Raw genomic sequence first — 17,862 nt, 5'->3', positions numbered from 1 at the left:
GTGGGGCCGGCCTGTGTTAAATCCACGGGTTTGGCACACAAGGAGATTCTCCAGTGGGAGCCTTGGAGTGATCGGGGCAGGCCCAGTGTCCCTGGCCGCAAAACGACCCTGCCAGCCACTCTGGTGAAGCTGAAGAGTGGAAAAGTGAAAGGCAGGGCCTGTTTGGTGTAGTGGTTAAGTGCACGGACTCTAATCTGGGAGAGCCGGGTTTGATTCCCCACGCCTCCACTTGCAGCTGCTGGTGTGACCTTGGGTCAGTCACAAGGTCCCTCAGAGCTGTTCTCTCAAGAGCAGTCCTCGAAAGAGCTCTCTCAGCCCCACGTACCTCACAGGGTGTCTGTTGTGGGGAGGGGGAAGGGAAAAGGAGTTTGTAGGCTGCTCTGAGACACCCTTGGGTAGTGAAGGGCCATGGGGTATAAATCCAATCTCTTCTTCTTCTTCAGTTATCCGTATCTGAAATCTCTTTCCCGGCATCGTTCCCCTCCCTTTCACAGCTGAATCGGCCGTGCCCCAGGGCCTGGCCGGCTCCTGCCCAAATCCCCCAGACCTCCTCCTGCCATCTGTGAGCAGCAAGGCTGTCTCTGCGCACCTCTTCCCAAAGGGCAGGAGACTTGGCACCTGGGATGTACCCCGCCCCCATTTTGCTACTTCTAGATCTGGACCTGAATTGGGGATAGGTAAAGGTTTCCCTTCCTCGAACGCCAGTCGAATCTGACTCTAGGGATGCAGTGTTCATCTCCCGTTTCCAAGCCGAAGAGCCAGCGCTGTCCAAAGACGTTTCCGTGGTCACGTGGCTGGCATGAATAAATGCCGAGGCGCACGGAACGCTGTCACCTTCCCACCGAAGCGGTCCCTATTGATCTGTTTGCAATTTTCTTGCTTCCGGACTGCTAGGATGGCAGGGGCTGGAGCCAGAGACGGGAGCTCACTCCGTCATGCGGCCCTCGGGTCTCGAACTGCCAAACTACCGACCTTCCAATCTACAGTTCAGCGTCATAACCCCTTGAGCCACTGCAGGCCCATGAATTGGGGATAAAGGTAAAAGGTAAAGGTTCCCTTGCCCGATAGCCAGTCGAATCCGACTCTAGGGTTGCGGTGCTCATCTCCGTTTCAAAGCCGAAGAGCCAGCGCTGTCCGAAGATGTTTCCGTGGTCGTGTGGCCGGCATGACTAAGCACCAAGGCGCACCGAAGTGGTACCTATTTATCTACTTGCAATTTTTTGCTTTCGAAGCGCTAGGTTGGCAGGAGCTGGAACTAGAGACGGGAGCTCACTCTGTCATGTGGCACCCGGGTCTCGAACTGCTGAACTACCGACCTTCCACAGCCTGCAGTTCAGCGTCTTAACCACTTGGGGATACCTGAGTTCAAATGCCCCATTGGTCCTCTTCTGGTCGCTCTCTTATGGCCTAACCTACCTCACAGGGCTGTTGTGAGGAGAACCGGCAGGAACTCGCAGCGGGATACTCACGTCTTTCTCGTTGTCCTCCACGGGACTCCCCACGAAGGCGATGATGCGCATCTTGTGGTTCTTGCCCTGACGGTGTTTCAGAGCCAGCTGGGACAGAAGGGCCGTGTTATTTATTTATTTATTCAATTTATACCCCCCACCAGAGTGGGCTCAGGGCGGCTTACAGAAGGATAAAACAGAAATAACCAATTATAACATAGAAAAAACCATCTAAAGACAATCCAGTGTCATAAAACGCTAGCTAGGTGTAAACTAAATACTCAGGGATGGCGACAAGATTCATGTTAATATATTCTATGGTCTGCCTTAGACAAGAAGGGGATGCGCAGCGAAATTCTCCCTCGCCCTTCTAGTTATTTCGGAATTGCTACTTCTCTAGGTAGCGTCGGTGAAATCCACAAATGCACAATTTAGCAGACCAAATCATGGGATTGTAGAGTCGGACCGCCGGGGTCATCTAGTCGAATCCCCTGCACAATGCAGGACATTCACAAACACTTCCCCACTCCACACCCGCGGTGACTGCTGTTCCATGCCCAGAAGAGGGCAAAGAACCCAACCCTCCGGGATCCCTGGGCCAAAATGGCCTGGAGAAAAACTGCTTCTTGATCCTAAAGTGGAGATCAGCATTTCCTGGGCATGTAAGAAAGGGCCATGAGAATCAATCTATCAGTGCCTGTCATCTGTTCCTTCCCTCTTTAACCTCCATCACCCCCTGGTCCCGCACCCATATACCGCAGCCAGGGGGAGAGGAGAGCAGGGAGGCACGCCCTTCCAGTGAATCGAGACCCAGATCTCACTCCCCCAATAGATGGGGTTGGATCCTGTGGATCCATCCCGCAAACAGCGTCTTGTGTCGGAGAAAGCTCCTTTTGCTAGAGGGAACAGGACAGGATGTTTGGATCCCGCCAGTTGTGTGACACATTCAAGACCTACTGCACAGGTAACAGTGGAACCCAATTGGTCTGCAAAGGACTCTGCTGCATACAGCCTGGCGGTGGAGGACCGGGGGGGGGGGCACAGTTCTAGGCGTAACCGGCTGCCCAAAGTAGCCCTTGGTTACCCCCGGCAGCATATTGGTTGGGCATTAACAGTAGCTCAGTCCTATGCAATGTTCCCTCTAAGCTGTGGAGTCCCGTGAGCAAAAATTCTACCTTGTGAGCTACTGGCATTGAAGTTGTGAGTGAGTGATTTGGCTACTGCAGAAATTAGTTTCCTCTGGAGCCCTCCTTCCTGAGCGGAGACAGAAATCTGTGAGCCAGAGGCTAAAGAACTGTGAGCTGGCTCACACTAACTCAGCTTAGAAGGAACACTGCTCTGGAGCCCTCCTTTCTGAACTAGGAGAAAAATGTGTGAGCCGGAGGCTAAAAAATTGTGAGCTAGCTCACACTAACTCAGCTTAGAGGGAACACTGGTCCGATGTGGAAGCAGTGGTTTGACCGATAATAATTATCGTACGGCGGTAGGTGTAGTATAGCCAAGGGATCCGAAGATTGCCTGGCAGCCTGAAACTCTAGCTCTTTTTGTGGCAAGCTAGGTTTATTTTGGGGGGCTGAGGGAACTGTGAGTGACCCAAGGTCACCCCAACTGGCTCCAAGTGGAGGAGTGGGGGGAATCATAAGATTATGCATGGGAAAGAGCAGGTAGAGAAAGAGGTACTTTTCTCCCTTTCTCACAATACAAGAACCCGTGGGCACTCCATGAGATTGCTGAGCGGTCGGGTTAGAACGGATAAGAGGAAGTACTTCTTCACCCAAAGAGTGATTAACACTTGGAATTCACTGCCACAGGAGGTGGTGGCGGCTACAAGCATGGACAGCTTCAAAAGGGAATTAGATAAGCATATGGAGCAGAGGTCCATCGGTGGCTATTAGCCACAAGGGATAGATAGGAACTCTTGTGTCTGGGGCAAGTGATGATCTGTCTTCTTGGTGCTTTGGGGGGGGGGGGGCAACAGGGGGGGGGCTTCTAGCATCGTGGCCCCCCTGGGGGACCTCCTTCTGTCTTCTTGGTGCTTGGGGGGGGGGGGTCAACAGTGGGAGGGGCTCCTAGTGTCCTGGGCCCACTGGTGGACCTCCTGATGGCACTGGTATTTCTGGCCACTGTGTGACACAGAGTGTTGGACTGGATGGGCCTTTGGCCTGATCCAACATTGGCTTCTCTTATGTTCTTATGAACCTGGTTCTCCCAGATTAGAGTCCGCTGCTCTTAACCGCTACACCAAACTGGCTCTCTTCTGGGGTGTAACATCCCAGCGAGATAAACACCAAGCAAAATAGGCTGGAGAATGGCCAACCACCCATACCCTAGAACCCAGGAGCACCTGAAAGACGAAAAAAAATTGTGGCAGAGGATGAAATTCTTCGAAGTGAGCCGTGATGCTGCTGGACTCTGGCTCTTTTCTGCTGCTACAGGTAAACACGGCTACCCATCGTGATCTAGCTCCGTTTAGCGGTACAGAGTGGAAGGTATCTGAAGAAGTGAGCAGGGACTCCTGAAACCCCCTCCCCTGCCACAAATTTTGTTGGTCTTCAAGGTGTGCCTGGACTTTGGTGTAGTGGTTAAGTGTGCGGGCTCTAATCTGGGAGAACCAGATTAGATTCCCCACTCCTTCACTCGCACCCGCTGGATGACCTGGGGCAAGCTGTAGTTCTGACAAGAGCTGTTCTCTCAAGAGCAATTCTGGAAAGAGCTCTCTCAGCCCCACCTACCTCACAGGGTGTCTGTTGTGGGGAGGGGAAGGGAAAGGAGTTTGTGAGCCGCTCTGAGACTCCGAGTGAAGGGCGGGGTATAAATCCAATCTCCTTTTCCTCCTCTTCTTTTGAAACCTCGTCCACCAAACAGCCTCCATTTCGCAGCCCGCACAATGATAAAGAGTTGTGGCCAGAAACCATAAAGAAAAGCGTGAGAGGAGTTTACTCACATGAGCCACTCGTATCCCCGTGCAGAAGGTGATCTTCCCTTTGGGCTGCACGGAATGCAGCTTGGAGAGGATGCGGCCGGTGTCGGGGGTCAGCGTGGTCAGCACCTCGCAGTTACTAAAAGAGATAAACGTTTGAGGTACAGCAAAAGTCTCCAAACAGAGGTGGGAAACGTTGTCGTCAGGGGGGCTTGCTGGAGGACGACGGCAGGGCCCCCCAACTTTTTTGAGCCTGCGGGCACCCTTGGAATTCTAACACAGAGCAACGGGCATGGTTACAAAATGGCCGTCACAGAAGGCGAGGTGATATACAATGCTCCCTCTAAGCTGCGGAGCCTTGTGAGCCAAAAATTCTACTTTATGAGCTACTGGCATTGAAGCTCTGAGCGAGCGATTTGGCTGCTGCATATGCTACTTTGCCCTGGAGCCCTCCTTCCTGAGCTAAGGCAAAAATGTTGCGAGCCGGAGGCTAAAAAACTGTGAGGTAGCTCACACCAACGCAGCTTAGAGGGAACACTGGTTATATACGACTCTAGTAGTAACGCTTTGGCATTTCAAGGCGGAGTTCTGTTTAACAGGATGCCTTTCAAAGCACACTAGCCAATCAGAAGCCCTGGTGGGCAATGAGTCACCTAGCCCCTCCCACTTTCTAAAAGCACCTGGCAAGCACCGGGAAAGGTGTCAGCGGGCACAGCGGTCCCCGCGGGCACCAGGTTGGGGACCCCGAGCTACAGGCAGACGCAAAGCCGCCTTCTACCCTCTGCTCCATTCAGCCCACCGTTGCTTCCCTTGTCTGTCAATGCTGGTTCTGGTCAGACCTTCTGAAGCAACAGGAAACAACTCCGCTCCATCCTCTATAGGACAGCCCTTCAAATACGTTCACACACACGCGCACACACATGAGTGTTCCACCCCCCACCCCCCCCGCAAACACAAACTAACCACAGGCCAATCTCAACAGGTTCCCCCACCGACACCCACTTCATGGCAAGCGAAGAGTACGAGAAGGAGCGTACTTGGCTAAAGTGATGAGGCCCACGTTGTTCTCGGGGTTACTCCGGGTCTTTGAATGACAGACAATGTTGACGGCGTCTTGCTGGGCCTGCAGGCGGGTCGGCAAGAAGTCCCCATTCCTCATGTACTCGCTGTTGTCGACGCTGAGGGGGGCACAAAGAGAGGCTTAGTCAGGCCGCGCCACGGTCCCGGCTGACATATATTTATTTGGAACTTTTCCTTCTGCTGCCTCTCCGGGGTTGAACCAGATGACCTGCAAGGTCCCTTCCAACTCTAACATTCTATGATTCTATGAACCCGTCCAAGGCGGCTTACAAAATTAAAAAATAAAAACAAAACATTAAAAGGTATTAATTGAAATCCAGCTCTTTCTTCTTGGTACTTGGGGAGGGGAGGGCAAGAGTGGGAGGGCTTCTGAAGTTCTGGCCCTGCTGGTGGACCTCCTGATGGTACCTGGGTTTTGGCCACTGTGTGACACAGAGTGTTGGACTGGAAGGGCCATCGGCCTGATCCAGCATGGCTTCCCTTATGCTCTTGTGTCTGGGGCAAGTAATACTCTGTCTTCTTGATGCCTGGGGGGCAAGAGTGGGGGACCTTCTGGAGTTCTGGCCCTGCTGGTGGACCTCCTGATGGTACCTGGGTTTTGGCCACTGTGTGACACAGAATGTTGGACTGGAGGGGCCACTGGCTTGATCCAACTTGCCTTCTCTTTTGCATTCTTAACTGTTTTTTTGCAACATAGAGAGAGAGAGAGAGAGAGATTGGATTTATACCCCATGGCCCTTCACTACCCAAAGGTGCCTCAGAGTGGCTTACAAACTCCTTTCCCTTCCCCTCCCCTCAACAGACACCCGGCGAGGTAGGTGGGTCTGAGAGAGCTCTTGACAGAAACTGCTCTTTTTCAAGGGCAGCTGTGCCAGAGTTATGGCTTGCCCAAGGTCATCCAGCCAGGTGCAAGTGGAGGAGTGGGGAATCAAACCCAGTTCTCCCAGATTAGAGACCGCACACTTAACCACTACACCAAACTGGCAAACGTACACATGAACACACCTAAAGCTACCCTATACTGCACCAGAGCACTGGTCCATCAAAGTCAGTACTGTCCACCAACGCTCCCTCTACGCTGTGGAATCCTGTGAGCAATAATTCTACTTTGTGAGCGACTGGCATTACAGTTGTGAGTGAGCGATTTGGTTACTGCATAAATTAGTTTGCTCTGGAGCCACCCTTCCTGAGCAAAGACAAAAATGTGTGAGCCGGAGGCTAAAAAACTGTGAGCTAGCTCACACACTAACTCAGCTTAGAGGGAACACTGCTGCCCACTCAGACTCCAGGATCTCAGGAAGAGGTCTTTCACATCACCTCTTCGTTGATCCTTTTAACTGGAGATGCCGGGGATTGAACCTGGGACCTTCTATAGGTAAGAGACTGCTTTAGTCAGCCACAGCCCCTCTTTAATATTTGAAACTGGCCTGTGAAGTAGACCGATTTTTATTGTTGATATTACGGAAGAGGATTTACCGTTTGCCATCCAGCAAGTTTGGGGGTGAGGATAAGAACATAAGAGACGCCAATGTTGGATCAGGCCAAAGGCCCATCCAGTCCAACACTCTGTGTCACACAGTGGCCAGAAATACCAGTGCCATCAGGAGGTCCACCAGTGGGGCCAGGACACCAGAAGCCCTCCCTCTGTTGACCCCCCCCAAGCACCAAGAAGACAGAGCATCACTTGCCCCAGAGCCCCTATCTATACCGTGTGGCTAATAGCCACTGATGGACCTCTGCTCCATATGCTTATCTAATTCCCTTTTGAAGCTGTCCATACCTGTAGCCACCACCACTTCCTGTGGCAGTGAATTCCATGTGTTCATCACTCTTTGAGTGAAGAAGTACTTCCTCTTATCCGTTCTAACCTGACCGCTCAGCAGCTTCATGGAGTGCCCACGAGTTCTTGTCTTGTGAGAAAGGGAGAAAAGTACCTCTTTCTCTACCTGCTCTGTCCCCTTATAAACCTCGATCATGTCACCCCTCAGTCGTCGTTTCTCCAAGCTAAAGAGCCCTAAGCGCCTTAACCTTTCCTCATAGGGAAAGTGTTCCAACCCTTCGAAGCTTCGGAGCTCTCTCAGCCCCTAACACCAGACTCTCAAGCCTCTAAAAAGCAAACCAAGAGGACCCTGAAGGGTGGAGTGGCTCCCCGATTTTGGAGAGCATCGCGATGCGAAAGGTCACAAAACTACAAACGGTATTTTAAACCCTGAGTATCGTTTTCAAAGTGAGACAAAAAGGGTCGCCATTTTAAAATAGGAACTTGCAAATGTTGGAAGTTTGGAGTCAAAGTTTAAATAGAATATTTACTTGGTGGCATCTCCGGGAGTGGCAGTGTGGAGAGCCGGCCCCACGGGATTTGCCACAGAAAGGAAGAGGCAGGAAAACGCGTGGCACCAAAGAAGACAGTGGCTAAAGGCAACAGCATGGCCATTCAGTAGTGCCGGCAACGTGTGAAAGTATTTTCTCTCACCATTAGGAATTTAGCAAAGGTTTAAGACCTTTGCAAAAGCTTTGATTAGTGGGCCTAAAGGCTGGTCTCTTACCTTTCAGGCTGATCTGCTGTATTTTAGGATGTTTCTGCCCTTCCCCCCTCCCCTACCCAAAATCTGTTCTCTGACCTCCTGATCTCTAAGCATTCATATATCCCAGCCAAGGGTGCCATCGTTATCTTTCAGGGGAAAGTGTACAAGGTTTGTTTGTCTTGATGTTCCTCTTAGGAATGTACCCTAAACAGAGTGCAGAGTGAATTATGTTTGAGAGGGGGATGGCTGAACTCTTTTTCAAATACCAGACCCTGACCTTCTGTCTGTTTTATCCCATACAGGAAGAACTTTGAATCTTGTTCTGTGTGTCAGCTGGTGAGTGGGAGGTACTCTGATTAGCAGGCATCTGAATGATCATTCTAAATAAACTCTGCATGCTCTGTTAGCCGAAAAGCCTTGAGTGAACCATTCTCTCTCCAGCAGGGCACCTTTCAGACCAGCAAAGGTTTATTCAGGGTGTGAGTTTTCATGTGCAAGGCACACTTTGTCAAGCACACTGGAATGGCAGAATAGGTTCTAAACTTATAGGCAGGAATTTAACAGCAAATTAACATGTAATATGGTGATGCTGAAGTTAAGGTTATAAGGTCAACAGTCGTAAAGCCATAAATATGTCACAATCAGTGTTCCCTCTAAGCTGAGTTAGTGTGAGCTAGCTCACAATTTTTTAGCCTCCAGCTCACACACTTTTGCCTTGGCTCAGGAAGGAGGGCTCCAGAACTAACTGATTTATGCGGTAGCCAAATCGCTCGCTCACAACTTGAATGCCAGTAACTCACAAAGCAGAATTTTGGCTCACAAGACTCCACAGCTTAGAGGGAACATTGGTCATAATAGCAGATAAATGTCTAAATGTGTTGTTGTTTTTTTAAATTGTGGGAAGTTACTACCTGGATCTTTCTCTCTCCCAGATTAGACTTGGGGAAATCTTTAAATTCTGTATAGCAGACATACAATTTTATCACCCGATGGTATTCCACACCAACTAAAATATAAATTCAAATAGTGCCTGTAAATTCAATAAATTCTCATTGCTGTCAAGGACGTGGAGGGGAAGGAACATACATTCATTGTTGGCGATTCTGCCCAACAGTCTTTAAGTTTTGGAAAGATATTCCGCAATAAATACTGGGTACAATTCCTTTTACGATACACTCAATACTGTTGAATGTTTGGTCTGACTTAAGACATTCCCGCTATACAAAAACAAATTAACTGCAATGCTATTATTGGTAGCTAAAAAAGTAATTGCCTCTCACTGGAAAGCCTCCCAGCTACCTGAGGTAAAGGAGTGGTACATGCGTCTGTGGGACTATATAATTTTTGATAACACAGCGGATGTTAAGAGGTCAAATGGGCATCCTATGTCTGAGTCAAACTTCCTGAATAAGTGGTACCCAGTACTGGAAAAACTTTTAAAGAATGTAGATTCCCTGTATTCCTTTAGCAATCACTGCTATTTCAAATTTATTTTGTTAATGTAATGATTAAGATCTGTATAAGGTAGTACTGACGTCTGTATTTTTTTTAGTGAAAATAAAGAGATTGGACCAATATTCCCTCTAAGCTGTGGAGTCTTGTGAGGAAAAATTCAACTTTGTGAACTACTGGCATTCAAATTATGAGCAAGTGATTTGGCTACTGCATAAATCAGTTTGCTCTGGAGCCCTCCTTCCTGAGCTAAGACAAAAATGGGTGAGCCGGAGGCTAAAAAACTATGAGCTAGCTCACACTAACTCAGCTTAGAGGGAACACTAGATTAGACTTGGAGTAGAGGGGGTGTACTAGTTATGAAAATCTCCCCTAATTTGTTGTTCAGTCGCACAGTCGAGTCCGACTCTTCGCGACCCCATGGACAATCTCCCGCCAGGCTCTCCTGTCTTCCGCCGTCCTCCGAAGTTGGCTCAATTTCATGTTCGTTGCATCGCTGACACTGTCTAACCATCTCATCCTTTGCCGTCCCCGTCTTCTTTGACCTTCAATCTTTCCCAGCATCAGGGTCTTTTCCAGTGAGTGCTCCCTTCTCATTTGGTGGCCAAAGTATTTGAGCTTCAGTTTCATTATCTGGCCTTCCAGGGAACAGTCAGGGTTGATTTCTTTGAGGATTGACTGATTTGTTCTTCTTGCAGTCCAAGGGACTCTCAAGAGTCTTCTCCAGCACCATAGTTCAAAAGAATCTATTCTTCGGCGCTCGGCCTTCCTTATAGTCCAACTAATACATGGTTTATAAGTTTCAGAGATCCTGATTAGAAGCAGGCACTCTAAAAGCCCCCAGAACATAGGACAGACGTCTTAACTCCACAACTGGGAGTACCAAAAAACAAACAGACCCACCACCAGGAAGGCAGAAAAAACCATCACCAGGAAGGCCTTGGTCTCTATGTCTGTTGCTGACCCCCCAGAGGAACTGGCTGGCCACTGTATGAGATGTGATGCTGGATTAGATGGACCCTCACTGGTCTGACCCAGCAGGGCTCTTCTGATGTTCTTCCCAGAGGAAGGCCTTGGCCTCCCTGCCCCGTGGTTGGCCCTCCAGAGGGACTGGCTGGCCCCTGTGTGAGACGGGAGGCTGGACTGGATAGACCCTCCCTGATCTGACCCAGCACGGCTCTTCTGATGTTCTTCCCAGAGGAAGGCTTTGGCCTCTATGCCCTGTTGCTGGCCCTCCAAAGGAACTGGCTGGCCCCTGTGTGAGGCAGGAGGCTGGACTGGCTGGACCCTCACTGGTCTGACCCAGCAGGGCTCTTCTGATGTTCTTCTCAGGGGAAGGCCTCGGCCTCCCTGCCCTGTTGTTGGCCCTCCAGAGGAACTGGCTGGCCACTGTATGAGACTAGATGGACCCTCACTGGTCTGATCCAGCAGGGCTCTTAGGTTCTTATAAGGCCTCGGCCTCTCTGCCCTGTTGTTGGCCCGCCTGAGGAACTGGTTGGCCCCTGTGTGAGACGGGATGCTGGACTGGATGGACCCTCCCTGGTCTGATCCAGCAGGGCTCTTCTATGCCCTGCTGTTGGACCTCCAGAGGAACTGGTTGGCTACTGTGTGAGATGACAGGCTGGGTGAGATGGACTTCTGGTCTGATCCAGCAGGGCTCTGCTGAGCACCTTGGAGGAAGGGCAGAATTCCAAGAACAGCTCCTGAATCAAAAACATAAAACCCGCCCAGCAACCATCTTCTCCACACACACCCCAGCTCTCATCCCCCCCTAGACAAGTACCTGAACAGGAGAAGGGAGGGAAGAGTCCATGTCCACCATCACTTACCCCCTGGCCAATGACCACCAGCCTCCCCACTCCCTGAACCCCAACTGGGCAGGCCAGTCTCCAGGTGGAGCAGGCCCGTAGCGACAGTGGGGCTTTGGGGGGCTCTGCACCCTTTCTTAAAGGCACAGCCCCACAAGGATTTCTCCTGAAACATTTTTTAAAAGGCGTTCGCTCCTGTAAGCAGAGTGGGGTGCTGTAGTTGATGAGTTCCTGCACTGAACAAGGGGATTGGAGCGGCTGACCTCTAGAATCCCTTCTAACTCTGCGTCAAGAAACTGGCCTCCTTTAAGAGAGTTTTGCTGCCTAAGTATTAGCTTTCTTGACTCTAGAAGTCATCACCCCCACCTGCCGGCTTGTTCTCAGAATTGCTGCTTAGGCCGGCAGAAGTGATTAACTTGCAGCAGCTGAGAACTTTCATCTAAAGCAGCTGACAGCTTGCAATGTAGAGATCTCTCCTGGCAACAGCTTCCTGTTGGCTAAATGACTTTTCTTTCTGCACTGAGAACTTCGGTGGCGGCGGCAGGAATCTTCCCCACAAGCCACAAAATCCTGGCTAGGGTCCTAGAAATATCCCCCGACCTGTCCACAGCACTGTTTATGACTTTTTTTTCAGTGTCCTAATGTTTTGATAACTATCCAGACACTGGGGTTTCTTAGGGCAATGAGTCCACAAGGCATAGGTTTGGACTGATCTGCTATTGCTTTTTGCTGTTTTACTGTTTTCATTGCTTGTTGACTTGACGTTCTGAACCAACGCTCCCTCTAAGCTGTGGAGTCTTGTGAGCAAAAATTTCTACTTTGTGTTCTACTGGCATTAAATTTGTGAGCAAGCAATTTGGCCACTGCATCAATTAAGTTTGCTCTGGAGCCCTCCTTCCTGAACTAAGACAAGAATCTGTGAGTCAGAGGCTAAAAAACTATGAGCTAGCTCACACTGACTCAGCTTAGAGGGAACACTGGCTCCGGAGCAATGCTCCCTCTAAGCTGTGGCGTCTTGTGAGCAAAAATTCTCCTTGGTGAGCTCCTGGCATTCAAGTCGTAAGCGAGCGATTCAGCCGTTGCATCAATTTAGTTTTTGCCTTCCTGAGCCGAGGCAAAAATGTGTGAGCCAGAGGCTAAATAACTGTGAGCTGGCTCACACTGACTCGGCTTTGAGGGAACACTGGCTGGGATCCCAATTACATGGGGTTGTCATGGACAGAGGTGGTTTGCCCTGGTCCAAGACACTGGAGTTTCTTAGGTCAATGAGTCCACAAGGCATAGGTTTGGTCTGATCTGATATTGTTTTTGCTGTTTTACCATTTTCATTGCTTGTTGACTTGACGTTCTGAACCAACGCTCCCTCTAAGCTGTGGAGTCTTGTGAGCAAACATTTCTACTTCGTGTTCTACCGGCATCAAAGTTGTGAGCGAGCGATTTGGCCGCTGCATCGATTTAGTTTGCTCTGGAGGAGCCCTCCCCTCCTGAGCCGAGGCAAAAAATCTGTGCGCCGGAGGCTAGAGAAACTGTGAGCCGGCTCACACTCACTCGGCTTAGAGGGAACACTGCCCCCCACCCGAGCCCATTCTTTCACCGGGGGGGGGGGGGAGGCGGGGCATAAATCACAGAATGTCAGAGTTGGAAGGGACCTCGGAGGTCATCTAGTCCAACCCCCCCCCTGCACTCTAAGAAATAAACAGAGAGAGAGAGAGAGAGAGAGAAACACAACCGGTCTCCAGGCGACAAGATCCCTGGAAGAAAACAGCGGCTGCTTTGGGGAGGGGGGGGGGTTTGAGGCGGCTCTGCATGGCGTCGCGCCCCCCCCCCAAAATATCCAGGCACTTCCCCCGCCTGGAGCTGGTAACCCCACCCCCCGCTTTCCTCCTACTCCTTCTCACCCCCCCTCCCCACCGCGTCCGCCTCATTGGGTCCCGCTGAGTCACCAGGCCCAGCTCCCCTCCCCTCCCCACACACCAGGAAGGTAGACTGCGCCTGGCCTCGGAGGCTCCACCGGGGGTCCCGCCCGCCCCTCCTCCACCCCGACACGGGAAGCCTCCTCCTCCGTCCTCCCCCGCTCGGGCAGGAGGGCAAGGCCGGCCCCACAGGCCGCTTCCCCCCGGCCCAGGCCCGGCCATGACTCAGGCAAACCGCCACCGCCGCCTTCCTCGGGCCCGGCCCGGCCTCCCCGCCCGGCCTCGCCGCCGCTCCTCCTCCTCACCAGACCATCGTGCTCTCCAGCACCATCTTTGCCCCTCCTCGGCCGGGCCCGGCGGCGGCGGCGGCAACCAAGACTCGATCGACCGACGGCCTCCCTCACGGCTTCGGCTCCCTCAAAACACCGCTTCCGGTTTGGGCCGGAAGTTGAAGTAGCGTCGGCGCGGCCCCCCCTCCCCGAGGAACGCCGGGAGATGTAGTTCCTTGCCCCGCCTTCTTCGCTGCGACTTCCGCTCCTGGAGTGGGTGGAGAGGGGAGGGAGGGAGGGAGGGGGGGCACCGCCCAAGGGGCGGAGCTTTGCGCCTGGTACAGGGGCGGGGCCCGTCTGGACAGGCCAGGTTGCCAACCTCCAGGTGGGGATTAGAACATACAAACAAGCAAACGAACAACCTTTATGGGCATAACAACCGAATGCTAACAGGGAGGAAACAGTCTGAACAGCCAAGGCCCTGTCTGCTGATACACTGCTGGCTTCCTTGCTGCAAGGGACACAAATCTGGCCACAGTCTCAATCACAATTTGGTTCCGAGTAGCTAATGAAAAAATAATTTTGCATTCATCAGATCTCCCTGCTTGCTCTCTCAACAAGGGACCAATAAGTGTGGAAGTATAGCTCTTTTTTTTTTTTTTTTAAAGAACATACTAGGGTTGCCGTAGGGTCTGGGTTGGAAGAAACCTGGAGACTTTGGGGGGTGGAGCCAGGAGGGGGCGGGGTTTTAGGGAGTGGCCTCAGCACTGTCCAATGCCATTAGAGTTGCCAGCCTCCAGGTGGGGCCTGGGGATCCCCCCGCTTTCAGAACTGATCCCCAGCTGACAGAGATCAGCTCCCCTGGAGAAAAATGGCTGCTTTGAAGGGTGGGCTCTATGGCACTGTAGCATGCTCAGGCCCCTCCCCTTCCCAAACCCCGCCCTCTCCTGGATCCACCCCCAAACCCTCCAGGCATTTTCCAAACCAGACTTGGCAACCCTAAATGCCACAGAGTCCGCCCTTCGAAGCAGCCGTTTTCTCCAGGGGAGCTGATCTCTGTCAGCTGGAGAGTTGTAAAAGCGGGAAATCCCCAGGCCCCCCCTTGAGGCTGGCAACACTAGAACATACAAATAATTACACAAAATAAAACAAGGGTGAACTCAGACTGTGACACCCCATGGACAACATGATAGTATATTCTCCTAAACAAAGGGTAAAAATAGGTTTTATTGCTAAGTAGGAAAATGGCCCCTTGAGGAAATAAACACAACGGCATCTAGAAAGAGGCTCTGAGCGGGTGCCCCAGCCTTGGACACTCAGTGTCAATTTGCTGTGGCGACCTCGGCAGGGTATAATGACACTGAGTCCGCCATTTTCTCCAGAGGAACTGATCTCTGCTACCTAAAGAACAGTTGTCATTTTGAGTGATCTCCAGCCCTCACCCAGAAGGGAATAGTTGGTTTGGAGGGTGGAGTCTGTGGCTTGAGGTCCCACACCTCCTGAAACTTTACCCTCTCCAGGCTCCATCCCTCACATCTCCAGGAATTTCCCCCTTGGAGTTGGCAACTCTGTCTCCTTCCCAGCCAATCATCAACCTACCTTTATTTCCCCCTCACTCTTCAGCTTTCCACCCCTGACACCCCTGCAGCCTCTCCCGTGCTCTGAAGCCCTGACGGCTACGTCACATTGGCTGTCATACGGGGCCACCTCAGCAGCATATAAGGATACAGAGCCCACCATTTTCTCCAGGGGAACTGATCTCTGCCATCTGGAAAGCAGTTGTAATTCGGAGTGATCTCCAGCCCTCACCTGGAGATTGGACACATTTTACCTCAGAACAGCAAAACTGTTTAGAATGTTAGAGGCAAAAGCGAATCAAGTCGCATATGCAAACGACCTCTGTGTTCCGAGGCAGAGCATCCTGTCTCACACAGTGGCCAGCCAGTCCCTCTGGAGGGCCAGCAAAAGGGCACAGAGGCTGAGGCCTTCCCCTGAGAAGAACCTCAGAAGAGCCCTGTTGGATCAGACCAGTGAGGGTCCATCTAGTCCAGCATCCTGTCTCACACAGTGGCCAGCAAGCATGTCTGGAGGGCCAACAACAGGGCAGAGAGGCTGAGGCCTTCATATGAACATCAGAAGAGCCCTGCTGGGTCAGACCAGTGAGGGTGCCTCCAGTCCAGCATCCCGTCTCACACAGGGGCCAGCCAGTTCCTCCTCTGGAGGGCCAGCAACAGGGCAGAGAGGCCGAGGCCTTCCCCCATGTTGTATCTTGGCACTGGGATTCAAAAACTGACTGCCTCTGAATGTGGAGGCTCCCTTTAGTCACCGTGGCAAGTACTGCCTGATCCTTTTAACTGGAAATGCTTGGGTTTGAACTTCGTTATCAATATCTGTTTTTACCCCTTTTATTTTTGGCACCCTCATTTAATGGCAATAAAATGCAAATTTGCATATTTCCCAATAAAAACATGTAATATTTGTTCGTGTCTCGTGGCTCTCAAACGTCTGATGTTTATTCTATGTGGCACTGATGTTAAGGAAGGTTGGCCACCCATGGCCTAGAGCATTCCTGACCAGTGTTTGTCCAGCCGCTGCCTAAAGATTGCCAGGGAGGGGGAGCTCACCACCTCCCCAGGCAGCCAATTCCACTGTGGCACAACCCTGTCAAAATGTTTTTCCTAAGATCAGGGGTCATTTCATAAAAAAAGAGCTGCAGCTCATTAGCATAACTCATTTGCATATGCCACACCCCGACATCACCAGAAATGTGTCAGAAGGCCACACCCACCGCTCAGGCTCCACCGGACTGTTTTGGATTGCTAGCTATTGGGGGGGACGGGGACGCATAGATCTGTCCTCGCAGAGGAGGGAGAGCTTGTACCTGAATAAAACTTGGTCTTAAAGGTGCTACTGGACTGTTTTGGACCGAGGGGCCGGAGGGAGCTCTGCAGCTTACCTGGTTGCTTTTTGCTCTGACTGAGGGCTGCTGGGAGCAGGGGGTGGGGCTTGTTGCATGTGCCCGCCCCCTGGGCTCTTGACTGCCGAAGCTCCGCTCCTGTGCGCTCCTGCAGGAAATGACCCCTGCCTAAGATCCAGATGGTGCTTTCCATTCTTGCAAGTCGTGTTCTCTGCTGCCAACAGGAACAGCTCCCTGCCCTCCTCTGAGTGACGGCCCTTCCGGTACTTCCAAGAGAGCCATCCTGTCCCCCCACCCCCCCTCAGCCGCCTCTTCTCCAGAATGAACATTCCCAAGTCCCTCAGCCTTTCCTCACAGGCAATGCTCCCTCTAAGACATGGAGTATTGTGAGCAAAGATTTTACTTGGTGAGCTCCTGGCATTAAAGATTTGGCCACTGCGTGAATTAGTCTGCTCTGGAGCCCTCCTTCCTGAGCCAGGACAAAAGTGTGTGAGCCGGAGGCTAAAAAACTGCGAGCCAGCTCACACTACCTCAGCTTAGAGGGAACACTGCTCATAGGGCTTCTTGGTCTCCAGGGCCCCTCCCCCTCCAATCATTCTCATCTCTTTCCTCTGCACCCGCTCCATTCTGTCCACAACCTTCTTGAAGTGAGGCCTCCAGAAGTGCACACAGGACTCCAGGTGCGGCCTGACCAGTGCCGTGTACAGCGGGACTGTGACATCTTGCGATTTGGATGTTAACAGGCTTGTGTAATCACGCTAACCTGATCTTGTCAGGTCTTGGAAGCTAAGCAGGTTTGACCCCAGCTAGTATTGGATGGGAGACTCCAAGGAAGTCCGGGGTCATGACGCAGAGGCAGGCAATGGCAAACCACCTCCAAACGTCTCTCGCCTTGAAACCCCCACGGGGTCACCATAAGGCAACTGTCACTTGACAGCACCCCCCCCCCCCACGTTGACGGGTGAGGCTGTGAGGCAGGTTCTGTCAGAGTTCACTTCATCAGCCTGTGAGGCAGGTTCTGTCAAGATGACCTCATCAGTCTGTGAGGCAGGTTCTGTCAAAGATGACCTCATCAGTCTGTGAGGCAGGTTCTGTCAAAGCTGACCTCATCAGTCTGTGAGGCAGGTTCTGTCAAAGCTGACCTCATCAGTCTGTGAGGCAGGTCCTGTCAAAGATGACCTCATCAGACCAGCTGAGCTCTGAGCAGGAGCAGGAGAGAGAGCTGTGAGAGTGGTGAGTGGGTTTCTTTTACTTGCTTTCAGCTGAGAGAATTCAGCTAAGGATATTTTGTGGGAAAACTGTGTTTAGCAGTGTGTGGAAGCACTTAGAGTTCTTGCAGAGTCCTGGCTGATTGCGTGTGGGAGAGGAACGGGCACTGTTTGACTGGGATTGCCTGTAATTGAGAGGAAGTGGAAGGGGCATTGTTTTGCCTGTGATTGAGTGCCTGGGTGAATTTGAATTTGAATAGCTGCTGCCTGACCTCTGCTGGGGGAGGCCTCTATTTAAGGAAGCACCTTGGCAGAGGCACGA

The 17,862-nt window shown here is 51.7% G+C and overlaps 1 protein-coding gene across 1 annotated transcript in view; it reads right to left on the bottom strand.

Moving 5' to 3' along the window:
• The window catches only part of PSMD4 (proteasome 26S subunit, non-ATPase 4), a 28,796-nt gene extending 15,197 nt beyond the window's left edge, over positions 1-13,599 (bottom strand). Inside the window, exons 1-4 of the mRNA XM_015424498.1 lie at positions 13,452-13,599; positions 5,406-5,546; positions 4,393-4,507; positions 1,470-1,556 (exon numbers count right to left, since the gene is read on the bottom strand). Coding sequence (XP_015279984.1) covers positions 1,470-1,556; positions 4,393-4,507; positions 5,406-5,546; positions 13,452-13,477 — 369 coding nt within the window. The 5' untranslated portion in view covers positions 13,478-13,599. The remainder of the gene's footprint in view (positions 1-1,469; positions 1,557-4,392; positions 4,508-5,405; positions 5,547-13,451) is intronic.
• Between the last annotated feature and the right edge of the window lie 4,263 nt (positions 13,600-17,862).

The sequence above is a fragment of the Gekko japonicus genome, unplaced genomic scaffold (genome assembly GCF_001447785.1).
Source record: "Gekko japonicus isolate JY-2015 unplaced genomic scaffold, Gekko_japonicus_V1.1 scaffold142, whole genome shotgun sequence".
Classification (NCBI taxonomy): domain Eukaryota; kingdom Metazoa; phylum Chordata; class Lepidosauria; order Squamata; family Gekkonidae; genus Gekko; species Gekko japonicus.
This window is presented reverse-complemented; position numbering and strand designations above follow the sequence as displayed.